The sequence below is a fragment of the Saccopteryx leptura genome, chromosome 2 (genome assembly GCF_036850995.1).
Source record: "Saccopteryx leptura isolate mSacLep1 chromosome 2, mSacLep1_pri_phased_curated, whole genome shotgun sequence".
NCBI lineage: Eukaryota > Metazoa > Chordata > Mammalia > Chiroptera > Emballonuridae > Saccopteryx > Saccopteryx leptura.
Genome location: NC_089504.1, coordinates 318,094,938 through 318,107,995, shown reverse-complemented (window position 1 = coordinate 318,107,995; position 13,058 = coordinate 318,094,938). Strand labels below are relative to the sequence as shown.

Sequence of the window (13,058 nt, the reverse complement as noted above, 5' to 3'; positions counted from 1 at the left end):
GCCTCACAGTTTCAGGGAAGAATAGCGCATGTTTCTCATGTATTGAAAGTTGAATGTGCTCCTTATGAAATCTGTCATGTTGATAACAGTATCAGTTTTTATTTTTACTTTATTCAATAATAATAATAATATATTATTATTCCTAGGTCCAGGAATACCTGAACCACACAAGAGAAAAGAATCAAACTTAGGCTAGGGTCCCTCTGAGGCTCCTCCTGCAGTGTTAGAACTTCCTCCCACAGGTCCAGTTCTTCTGAAGAACTAAATCTGTCTCCTCACTATATTTGCTATAATAAAGTGAGGACCAAATAAAATAAACCTCTGTAGAATTATAAAAATGATCTCCATGGCCCCTCTGTAGAAAGCAGCTCAGTTTACCTATAACCGATTTTGCCCATAAATTAATAAAATATGACTTGATCGTCATTATAGCTACTCTGTCCACTAATTTCTGCAACTAATCTCATACAGGCCCTGGCTGGTTGGCTCAGCGGTAGAGTGTCATCCTGGCATTCTGGATTCAATTCCTGGTCAGGGCACACAGGAGAAGAGCCCATCTTCTTCTTCACCCCTGCCACTACCCTTTTTCTCCCTCCCCTCCCCTCTCTTTCTCTCTTGCAGCATGACTCAATTAGAATGAGTTGGCCCCAGGCACTGAGGAGGGCTCCATGTCCTCCCCCTCACTTGCTAAGAAGAGCTCGGTTGCTGAGCAACAGAGCAATGCCCCAGATGGACAGAGCATCTCCCCCTAGTGGATTTGCTGAGTGGATCCCAGTCAGAGCGCATGCGGGAGTCTGTCTCTGCCTCCTCTCCTCTCATTGAATAATAATAAAAAAATTATGCAGAAGCGAAAGAAAGCTTTATGTGTTTTTCATTATAAATGACCAAGTGTTTAGTTAATTTTAAGAAGCCTGCCCAATTGCGTATTTGCTGTTTACTGGATACAGTGTTTCGTTTCTATGGGCTTATGGCAGCGGTTTTCAACCCTTGTCATCTCATGGCACACATAAACTGTTAAAATTCCACAGCACACCCAAAAATATGTTTTTTGCCAATCTGACAAAAATAGGTACGATTTTGATTAGTTTTCACCAAACATCTATTGTTGGGCTTGCGGTTGTCACCTTTTTAATTTGACAATTGAAGGGAAAAGGGGTCTGTGCCCTAAGTAGTAAGGAATTGCATGTTTTACAAATACTTGCGGCACAGGGATTGGCAACCACTGGTCTACAGGAAGGGTTAAGGGAGAGGCTAGCAAGAGATCCTTTGTATAAGGCTAATATCCCGATTCCCTGCCCTGTCCACACCCAGCACCCCTCCTACCCCAGCCCATCAGGAGGGAGAACAGCAACAAAATTTCTTGGGAGGAGGAAAAAAATATTTTAAAAGAACGTTCAGATTCTAAAGCCAGTGTTTGCACATCATGTGTTTGCAGATGGAATGTACACTATCTCATGGTCCCAATAAGCCTCACACAATCCTGAAAGTTACCGTGTGTTGGTCAAGTTATGTTGTCCTTATTGAAGCAAATAAGCAAAGGTAAATTATCTCTAGAATAATCTACCATGAACTTTGGCCTGAAAGAAGGTCCACAGATGAAACTTTTGAAGAATCTGGCGTCAGAGGCAACTAGAGGGGTAAGGATGAGAGAGAGATGACAGGCAGAAAAGAGGGCTAAGAAGATGAAGAAGGAAAGAAGGAAGAAGAGGAAATGGAGGAGGAGAAGGAGGGGTAAACAAGCACTACTTTCAAAAAGAAGAAGAAACAGTAGTCAACAGAATTAAAATCTCGCCAAGTCCTCATACTGGAATCAGTACAACGAAGTATAACATATTTCAAAAATACAAAAAGAGAATATAAATCATGATTAAAACAAAATAAGATGGCCAAGTCAATCTGAAAAGGGGCAAATACTACTTAACAGACATGTAAAAAGCAGCTGACATTAAAAACTCAGTGTTTAGCTTTAAAATAGTGATTTATACCTGAAAGGAACTGGAATAAAGCTAAGCTCTTAACCGTGTATCCAAAATCCATCACAAAAATCCAAACATGTGGATAACAAACACAGGTTTCTACTTTTCAAAATAGTTCATGAGACTTCAGGCAACTCAATTAATTAGCTTTGTTGTATTAACCTATTGAACAAAATCGCTTTCCAATCCTTAAGATATTTTTAAGGTATGTGGGTAATGTTATGTGAATTTATAACAGAAAAAAACCCTTATATTTTATTTATATATATTATATGTAATATATATATTATTATGTATATACATAAAACAGAGGGCAATTTACTGAGAAAGCAAGCGATGTTAAAATAACTGAAAATGATGAGGTTGCAATTTAAATGATAACAGAACCCAGCACAGATTTCAACAGCGTGATACTCACAGTAAGAACAGCCATAGACTTCAACTCTGAGCCCAATGCGGCCCTCCCCGTTCCAGTCCAGCGGCACAATGCGCACGTAGCGGGTGATGACCGCGTGCTGTAAGTCATGCCGGACCACGCTATCAGAGTTGGTGTTCCCGGGAAATGCCTGAGGGGAAAAATGGGATTTACATATTAAGGGGGGGAAATAGAGTAGAAGTAAATGAAAAAAAATATCCATTCACAGAGATAGGGGAAGGGAAAGATGATTAGTGAAAATTTAGATGAACCGTATTTGAGATTTCACTGTCAGATTGAAAGGCCACATAGAGAACTTGAGACCCTGACATGTGAAGGAGAGTTGTGTTTTCTCCAAGTTCAGCTTTGGGGAGAGGGGGCACACTTAGCATTTCTGAACAAGTGCACGACAACAGTGTGTTTTCTTCAGGGTGGTCAGCAATGGGGGAAGGTCATGTGAGGAACCCAGACCCGGGAACTTTGGCTGGAGCTGCCCACACTCATGCACGCCAAAAGAAACCTCCCAGGAGTCCCCTTGGAAAAGAGTGACTGTCTGCCAGCCAGTGAGATTTCACCACATCATATTAGCTCGACCACCCTAGAGACCCTTTAAATATCCCCCACGCAGGTCACCCCATGCAACTTCCCTGGCCTCTGTCCTCGGGACCAGGGAACATCATCAGGCAGGATGTGCTGTACTATATAAAGCTTTTACTTATCCACACTTTGTGGATATGCCCCTTCCTTCTTCCTCAGCGGGGAAAAATGCCTTACAGCAGGGATGCCATTTTTGTTTGATTTTTTTTTTTTCCAAATTGGGAAACTCAGGTTCAGAAGAAAGGGGGGAGGCCTGGCCAGTTGGCTCACTGATAAGAGTATTGCTTGGCATACAAATATCCTGGGATGGATTCCTGGTAAAGGCATACAAGAGAAACAACCATTTGCTTCTCATCTCCTCCCCCTCCCCCTTTTCTCTCTCTCTCTTCTCCTCCCGCAGCCATGACTCAACTTGTTTGACCAAGTTATCCCCTAGCCCCCCACATTGAAAATGGCTCCCTGGAGCTTCCACCTCAGGCACTAAAAACAGCTCAGTTGCTGAGCAACAGCCCTAGGTGAGCAAAGCATCACCAGTAGGTGGCTTGCCAGGTGGATCCCAATGGGGGCACCTACAGGGGGAATCTGTCTCCCCTCCTCTCACTTAAAAAAAAAGGAGAAAAAGGAAAAAAGGGAGGACTTATTAGATGCTGAATAGTTAATAAGGACAAGCCAGGGCAAAGCCCTGAGCTCATCCAATCCCAACCTAAAATTCAAGGATCAAATGTTCAGCCAGGAATTAAGGTTATCCTACATATTTAGGCACTACGCCTTTCTTTTTGACATTTGCTATTGCGTATATCAGGGGTCAGGAACCTATGGCTCGTGAGCCAGATGTGGCTCTTTTGACGGCTGCATCTGGCTCACAGACAAATCTTTAATAAAAAAAATACTGACATTAAAAATATAAAACATTCTCATGTATTACAATCCATTCATTTCCTACCGCTCATGTTCATGGTTGCGGGTGGCTAGAACCAATCACAGCTGTCCTCCGACACAACACCAAATTTTTATTGGATAATGTGTAACGTACACGGGACATTGTATAGCTCTCATAGAATTACATTTAAAATATGTGGCGTTCATGGCTCTCTCAGCCAAAAAGTTTTCAGATCCCTGCAGTATATGATCATTTTTATCACACCACACGTTTAGATGTTTGTGTGATTTCCAGCCCATTTATCAGATACTATATTATTATGTTTGCATCATTTCTTTCTCTCTGTACTTTTTATTTCCAGAAATTTTGATAAAATTAGGATTTTGCTTTCTTATACATTTTCCCAAAACATGCTCATATTGTAGTCACTAGTAAAAGACACTCTCCAGTTTTAATACAAATAATTAGATGTTTGAATGGCAATTTACTGAAAGGAAAGAAAGACTGGGCTATGGTACATAGAAAAAAAATATATATATATATATATATATTTTTTTTTTACAGAGACAGAGAGAGAGTCAGAGAGAGAGATAGACAGGGACAGACAGTAATGGAGAGAGATGAGAAGCATTAATCATTAGTTTTTTGTTGCGACACCTTAGTTGTTCATTGATTGCTTTCTCACATGTGCCTTGACCACGGGGCTACAGCAGACCGAGTAACCCCTTGCTCGAGCCAGTGACCTTGGGTCCAAGCTAGTGAGCTTTGCTCAAACCAGATGAGCCCATGCTCAAGCTGGCGACCTTGGGGTCTTGAACCTGGGTCCTCCACATCCCAGTCCAATGCTCTATCCACTGCAGCACCGCCTGGTCAGGCGGTACATAGAATATTTTAGTACCAACAATCACAATGTCCTAGGTTTTAAAAAAGACCATTTTTTATAAACATAATGTGACATCCAAAGTCACTTGCTGCTTTTCACATAGATGCAAAAAGAAAAAAAAAAAAAAGGAAAGATATACCCAGCTGATTTTTATTAAATCTTGAAGATTTGGAAATCTACATCAAAATTAAAAGATTTATTTCAAATCTTTCTTGAATAGAACAATATCCTTTAAAATCCCATTTCATTGAGATAAATGTCACCAAGTAACATATGCTTTGTGTATACATGAAAACATGGAATTCATCTCGATAAGACCAAAAAAATCACTTTATAGAAGCTTGTGAGTTACATGTCACCACTATTATTAAATCCACTCCCATTTTGTTTGTTTGTTTGTTTTTTGCTGTGATTTGTACATACATACTTAGAAGGATAGTTTTGTTTTGTTTTATTAACATAGCATTTACATAATTTGCAAAGCTTTATGCTAACTAAACCTAAGAAAATATAACATAATGCTAAACCTATGCTGCAACTTTATGGTACTATAAATCGTTAAATATACAGCAAAGAGTTGGAGCTTTTCTTTTTTTTATTAACACATACGGAGTCATTCCAAAGGCTAACCATAAAAATAATCTAAATATCGCTGAAATTTTCATAACTAAATAATTTTTCACCCTGTATACTAAATATTCTTCCTGCTCAAACAGTAGTTTGGACAGCATAAGAGAAAGAGAGGCAAACTTCTTCTGTAAAATACTAAATATTTTAGGCTTTGCAGGCCACATACTTCTCAGACCTATTTCCTCTCTTCTTCTTCTTCCCTATTACTGAGAACACCTGAAAATTGTAAACACTGTCTTAGCCCGCAGACTTTCTAAGAACCACCAGGACCCAGAGTGGGATATGGACTCTGGTTTGCCAGCCCCTGATCTAAGAGAATCTTTCAAATTAATAAATCTTCCCCTTAACCCAGAGAGGATGCAAAAGTCTAAGACTCTCAGAAGACTGTGCAGCCACTTGGCATTTGAAAGCCAACATACTTTGGAAAAGCATTCTGTCGTCCCTTAAATCATATAGTGTATCAGAAGGAAGGAATACAGGCAAGGATTTAGAAGTAGGCTGTGTGTGAAGCATAAACTAAAATGTCCCTCAAGTTCACTATTATGGGGACATGTAGTTTATGTCCCCATAATGGATGATGTATTTTATGAAGAGAATAAATATATTTAGCCCTCACTAAAACCTCACATTTCAAGACATCCTAAAATAAAGGCTCACCAGCCCCTGCAGCAATGACTGACAAGCAAAAGTGTTGGCTAAGAATGAAAAAGAGGCCCTGACTGGTTGGCTCAGGGCATGCAGAAGTTCCTGGGTTCAATTCCTGGTCAGGGCACACAGAAGAAGTAACCATTTGCTTCTCCACCCTGCCCCCTCTCCTTTTTCTCTCTCTCTCCCTCCTTTTCTCTCTCTCTCTTCCAGTCCTGCAGCCATGGCTCAAATGGTTTGAGCAAGTTGGCCCCAGGCACTGAGGATGGCTCCATGGCCTCACCTCAGGTGCTGAAATAGCTCAGTTGTCGAGCAATAGAGCAGTGGCTTCAGATGGGCAGAGCATCACCCTGTAGAAGGCTTGCCAGGTGGATCCTGGTCAGGACGCATGCAGGAGTTTGTCTCTCTGCCTCCCTGTCTCTCACTTAATAAAAAGAAAAAAATAAGAATGAAAAAGATGTCTAGAACTTTCAGCTATTGTGTAAGCGAGTGCAGACAAAGTTTTAATGCTCCTGACAAGTCTTGTACAAGGGAATTAGGTGAGAGAAAACAACAATATGTGAGTACTTCCTAAAGTGAGAGCGCATATTTTCTTCAAACACACAACTTCCCTGCTACAACAGAAACACATATTGATTAATCCCTAAGTTGATGTCACACACCTGGGATGACTATAATCACTTTTCTGAAAGTGAACTTTGATATCTGGCTGAATTTCAAATTTTATTTTCCCCATGCTAACCATTTAGATCAAACTGCAGAGAGAGATTTTTCCTTCCATAGCCTTTCCGTGAGTCTCCAGTCTTATGCACACTCCCTGCAGGCGCAGGAAGGAGAGAAGCACACCTTCATCAAGTCCTGCATCTCCTGCACCCCTGACCTGGCCTCTGCACCTGGGCTCACACACCCATCATCTCAACCTGGCTGTCTGTACACATTCTGCACGCCTTGGCTCAGGTCAAGCTTCTGGGCCCGTGAGGACATCCGGTGACCCTTACCCTTACTTGTCAACCCCTTCCCATTCTGCCGGGAGCCTCATAGCATCCTGCTTTGTTAATTCTCTTCACTCAACTGCAATTACTGCATTATGACTTTATTACCCACCTAATGACTGTTTTAGTTGTCAGCTTTGAAGTTTGTGATAAAACCCTGGGTCCACCATTACATTGGATGCCCCTGGGCTAGTGGTTGGTGTTCAATCAGAATTTGTTGGCTGCCTGATTAAATGACTGAGTGAATAAAAATGTCCACTCCCAATGTTTGCAGTCGATAGCTCTGTTATTTTTGGATATACTGGAAACCAATTTTGTAACCATGTACAGGGTGTCTTCAGGTTTTGACACAGGTCCGTTCCTACAACAGTGACATACCCAAATTTCTTTTTTTTTTTTTTTGTATTTTTCTGAAGCTGGAAACGGGGAGAGACAGTCAGACAGACTCCCGCATGCGCCCGACCGGGATCCACCCGGTATGCCCACCAGGGGGCGATATTCTGCCCCTCCGGGGTGTCGCTCTGTTGCGACCAGAGCCACTCTAGTGCCTGGGGCAGAGGCCAAGGAGCCATCCCCAGCGCCCGGGCCATCTTTGCTCCAATGGAGCCTTGGCTGCGGGAGGGGAAGAGAGAGACAGAGAGGAAGGAGAGGGGGAGGGGTGGAGAAGCAGATGGGCACTTCTCCTGTGTGCCCTGGCTGGGAATCGAACCCGGGACTTCTGCACGCCAGGCCGACGCTCTACCACTGAGCCAACCGGCCAGGGCCGACATACCCAAATTTTGGTGTAAGTCGAAAAACACCCTAGCCTAAGACAAATAGAACACTTGCGCTTTTTTTTAAATATGAATTTTATTATTATTATTATTATTTTTGTATTTTTCTGAAATTGGAAATGGGGAGGCGGTCAGACAGACTCCCGCATGTGCCCGACCGGGATCCACCCTGCATGCCCACCAGGGGGCGATGCTCTGCCCCTCTGGGGCATTGCTCTGCTGCAACCAGAGCCATTCTAGCGCCTGAGGCAGAGGCCATAGAGCCATCCTCAGCGCCCGGGCAAACTTTGCTCCAATGGAGCCTTGGCTGCGGGAGGGGAAGAGAGAGACAGAGAGGAAGGAGAGGGGGAGGGGTGGAAAAGCAGATGGGTGCTTCTCCTGTGTGCCCTAGCTGGGAATCAAACCTGGGACTCCTGCACGCCAGGCCGACGCTCTACCACTGAGCCAACTGGCCAGGGCAACACTTGTGCTTTTAACAGTCCAAAATGGTGTAGGTAAGCGTACTGAGGGACGCCAACCCCCTCACTCATATGTGCGTCACTGCATATTCCTCTGCCACATGCAACCAAACTGGTTTGCCCATGTGGTCCATAAGTATGGCCAATGACGTAAGCCGCAATATGCACCTCTCCTTTTTAAAAAGTTTTTATGGGAGTGAAAGTCATAAACTCAAGACGTCGTATGTCCAGACTGTCGTAATCCAAAGACCCCTCTGTATAGTTAATAATCCTCATGTCTGATGATGTCCTACAAGGAACAGTCAAGGAGACACTAGGGTCTTTGGCTTTTCTCAGCGGTATGGGGATGCTATCATGAGCGTGTAAAATGTGTATGAACCACAGAAGTCATGGGGAAGAAAAGGAAATGGTCATGCAAAGCGCAGATTGAAGTCAGAGGGGAAGTATAGGAGCAAGGCAACGCACCTGGACTGCGCCTGAAGCATTCTCTCTCTGAGCTGAGCCTCCACGGCCAACCCGCCGGGGGACCAACGGCGGACAGACAGACTACCCCATCTGGCCACCTCTGCTCCTGCCCGACCCAGTCAGATACATCTGCTTATCCTTTGCGTTTGGCCAAAGTTATAAACAGGTTTTGGAAGTATTTAATTAGAAGAACCATTAATTAATTAAGAATCATAATGTAAGAAAATAATAATTTCACTTAGGAAAGCAGTAAGGTGAAAAACCTGAAAAGCGTAGTCGTCTACCTCTCTTTATTTCTTCCAGGGGTCACATGATGGGGTCCCGCGGCTCTTTCTTTGCCGCTCACTGGTCCTCATTCTACCCAACAGGTAGAGCCAGGCTTTCTGACACCCTCATTCGCTCCCACAGTTCACTCCTCCTTAATCCAGTCCCAGGTACCGGGATCTGGGGTCCCTCCCTTGTTCCCTCTCTCTTGTGGTGTAACGTAATCTCTGCTGTAATTTCTATTTGACTCAAATTCATTAACATGCATTTACATTGTATGTTCTCCAAACTTCTCTATTTTCTTTGTGTCCCACATGCCAAGCCGTAAGAAGAGATAGAAATGATTAGATACATGATATCAACTTTCCTTCTCAACACTTGAAATAAATGTACAAAGGGTGAACACCAAAGGTCAGTCTAGGAAGCTTGAGGGTGTTAAGTGGCATTTCTGACAGACTTTGGAGCTGGAAATGTTTGGGAGAGAATATATGAGGAAGCCCGTGCTAATATCCAAGTCCTTCCAGTAAAGAGTCAAAAGATCCAACTAAAACTTGATAGAACAGCAAACCCACTTCCAAGTACATTATTAGAAGCAACAAAATTGACAGAGGCAATTAAAAATATAAAATTTTTAAAAACAGGGGTCAGGGACAGGGGGAATAATGCAAGTAGCTACCTATGAGTTGATCTATCAGAAGTCAGTAGTCCATAGGTCATTTCAGAGTGGATAAGCATACAAACTGCTCTGTAATATATGGAGAGAATGGAGACAGAGAGAGGAGGCAGTGGGAACAGATCTTTCACTTTGTAAATTAAATCCTCTCTGTGATATTTGATTAAAAGTATTTATCCGCCTGACCTGTGGTGGTGCAGTGGATAAAGCATCGACCTGGAACTCTGAGGTCGCTGGTTCAAAAACACTGGGCTTGCCTGGTCAAGGCACATTTGGGAGTTGATGCTTCCTGCTCCTCCCTTCTCTCTCTCTCTCTCTCTCCTCTCTAAAATGAATAAATAAATAAAGTCTTAAAAAAAAAGTGCAAACCACTAAGTATGGATGCACAAAATTAAAAAAAAAAAAAAAAAGTATTTATCCACAGCCCACTTTGATCAATAGCCACACAGTATATTTCTGATGGGCTGTGTAATACTTTGGCTCTGGGATTCCTAGCACAACATGCAGATGGAGATGTAGTCAGTTGTGAGATGCATCTTGTCTGTAATAATAAAATACAAGCAGTTGCTAAAGAAGCACACAACGCCTGGTCCTGAGCCTAGAAAGAAATACCTCACGTGAGTCCTTATGTAACAATGAACACAGTGTTTAGCAGCATCTGTATGAGAAGATAGAGAGACACATCTCACAGGGGGGCCTTCCTTCAAGGCAGCCCGACGGAAAAATGCCAGCATGCCATTCAGTGACCACAGTTTCTTGATGGTAACCATCATTTCACGTCTGGCGTGCAGTTCTCTGTTGACTGGCTTAATCTGGAAGTAGACCATCCAAGAGGAAGGCATGCTTCCACTGACTTCGGGTTAGCCTCCATAAACACTGTTTTCTTCAAGTATCGTACACGTTTCAATGGCAGTATATTTCAGGTGTACTTGGAAAGTGACTGGAGTACCTCTGTTCCTAAATGTGGCATCAAAAACTTTCATGAGCATAAGAAGCGAGAAAATACAACCAAGTTTCATTTAGGGGGAGAAGGAGCAGCACTGAAGTAGATGACCATGCTTACACCGTGTCTTCTCAAAATGTGAAACTCTTCACTTGAGAGAGCCTGATACCAGGAGACGTTGATAAGTTCGGCACCAAATGCATTCTCTGATTGGAACATGAACGATGACTTTATTATCTTCTCAATTTACTATACGTACACTTCTTCCTAGTTTCACATTTTATAGCAAGATCAATACCCAGTAAGGTCTTGCTGTGATACAAAGAAAGGGCCCAAATGGGGAAACTTCAGCTCAAGAAGCTGATTTATTTTCTAATATACAGTGTGTCCGTAAAGTCACGGTGCACTTTTGACTGGTCACAGGAAAGCAACAAAAGACGATAGAAATGTGAAATCTGCACCAAATAAAAGGAAAACCCTCCCAGTTTCTGTAGGATGATGTGGCAGCATGTGCCCATGCACAGATGATGACATAACACCGTGTATACAGCGGAGCAGCCCACGGCCATGCCAGTCGAGATGTGGACAGTACAGAGGAAAGTTCAGTGTGTTCTGTGGCTCATAAAATTCAAATCCGTGACCAAAGTGCAACATGAATATCAGCGTGTTTATAATGAAGCACCACCACATAGGAATAACACACTTGGTGGGATAAGCAGTTGAAGGAAACCGGCAGTTTGGTGGAGAAACCCCATTCTGGTAGTCCATCAGTCAGTGATGAGTCTGTAGAGGCTATATGGGATAGCTACCTAAGGAGCCCTAAAAAATCTGTGCGTGAGCCCACATCAAACTGCACTGAATAGGTATGAAACTAGGAGGGTTTTCCTTTTATTTGGTGCAGATTTCACATTTCTATTGTCTTTTGTTGTTTTCCTGTGACCCGTCAAAAGTGCACCGTGACTTTAAGGACACACTGTATTTGAATTTCACCTTTCTTGGGGGACCGGGGGGGGGGGGGAGGGATAAAAAAAAAACATTTTACACTATGTTCTTCCATTTTTACTAGTTCTACTTTTCTTCTCCCTCTGCTACAAAATGTCTGAAATGAATGGGTTGAGTTCCACATCTCTCTCTCTCTCTCTCTCTCTCTCTCTCTCTCTCTCTCTCTCCTGTCTCTAAGCTTCAGCAATTCCTTTGCTGTTGTCTTTTCTTTCGAAATGGACATCAGAATGATCACTGATGGTGACCCAATAAACTCCGTCCTGGTTTTTATCTGATTTTTTCACATCCCGCCGGGTTAGTCCTCTTCTCTGTGAGTCCCTCGCATTCAAGGGCATTTCTACTATGCTTGTGTTATTTGATCTCAGATCATTTCCTCATCCTCTTCACTGACTATGCCTTCCGGTGGGTTATTAAAGAACAGGTTGTTCTCTCGTACCTTTCAGAAGCTAGATCATCCACTTTCCTGGCATCGATCACAAGTTCTACAAGTTTATCTTGATGTCAACCTCTGTTTCTCCCACTACCAGGTTTTCCTGCCCTCCAGGGATCCTGAGTAATGATGGTGCTCACGGATTGGATGATGCAGGCAGGCTCCCCTGCTCTCTGCACATCCTAATGGGGCACACCAACAAACGAGCACCCCTCCCAGCAGCCTGCTTCCTGTAGCTCCCCTTCTCACTGGTCTCTGATGATACTCTTTCTCTCCCTTGTTCTGTGAGCCTCAGGAACGGAAATAGCTTACCTCCGTTTCTCACTCATGAGCCATTCATCATCCCTTGTCCATTCCCTTCAACCTGGCCATGCTCCTGTTAACTGTCCCTGCACTCAATTCTGCTTAGGCAAACACTTTACAATGTGCCATCTGCTTCTGAGCAGAGCCAGGACCGGCACATATGTGTACAAAATCCCTGTAATAATTAAAATCCTTCCAGAACATTCTTTCCAAATGTCCTTAGGGTATATATCCAGTTGGAAATCTGTCTGTCTACAATGCTTCTAATTTTTCAATATCATATTTTCCCTAAAAACTTCAGTTCTACTAACTTCAATCTCCTATGCTTTTTGTGATTCAATCCTAGTCACAATTCCTTATTTATATTAACTTCTTTTTTTCATTTTTGTATCTGTTCCAGGGTGGAGGGCCTCTCAATATTTTCAAATCTAAGATAGAAGATGCTTTCCCAGCTCCTCTATAATATAAATGTGGTATCGCTCATGCCAAGGCCTTCAACTCAAACCTTTCAGGAAATCCTTATTTTGTGTTAAATAAAATCCAAATTATTTAGTGGAGTGTGCTATGAAAAGCTATCCTGCTACAATCACATAATACCAACACTTAAGTCATTTATTCTACCAAAGTTGTTCCCTAATTTGAAAGATTCCACTACTCTAATACACTATAAAACTCATATAAATTTTTTCAAGACATAGAAATGCAAGTGTAAAATGCATCCTTTAAAAT

General features: G+C 42.6%; 1 protein-coding gene across 1 annotated transcript in view; it reads right to left on the bottom strand.

Annotated features, from left to right (window-relative positions):
• CNTNAP2 (contactin associated protein 2) overlaps positions 1–13,058 on the bottom strand; it is a 1,312,105-nt gene that overhangs the window by 739,369 nt on the left and 559,678 nt on the right. The window contains exon 4 of the mRNA XM_066362952.1: positions 2,395–2,542. Within this exon, the coding sequence (XP_066219049.1) occupies positions 2,395–2,542 (148 nt within the window). The remainder of the gene's footprint in view (positions 1–2,394; positions 2,543–13,058) is intronic.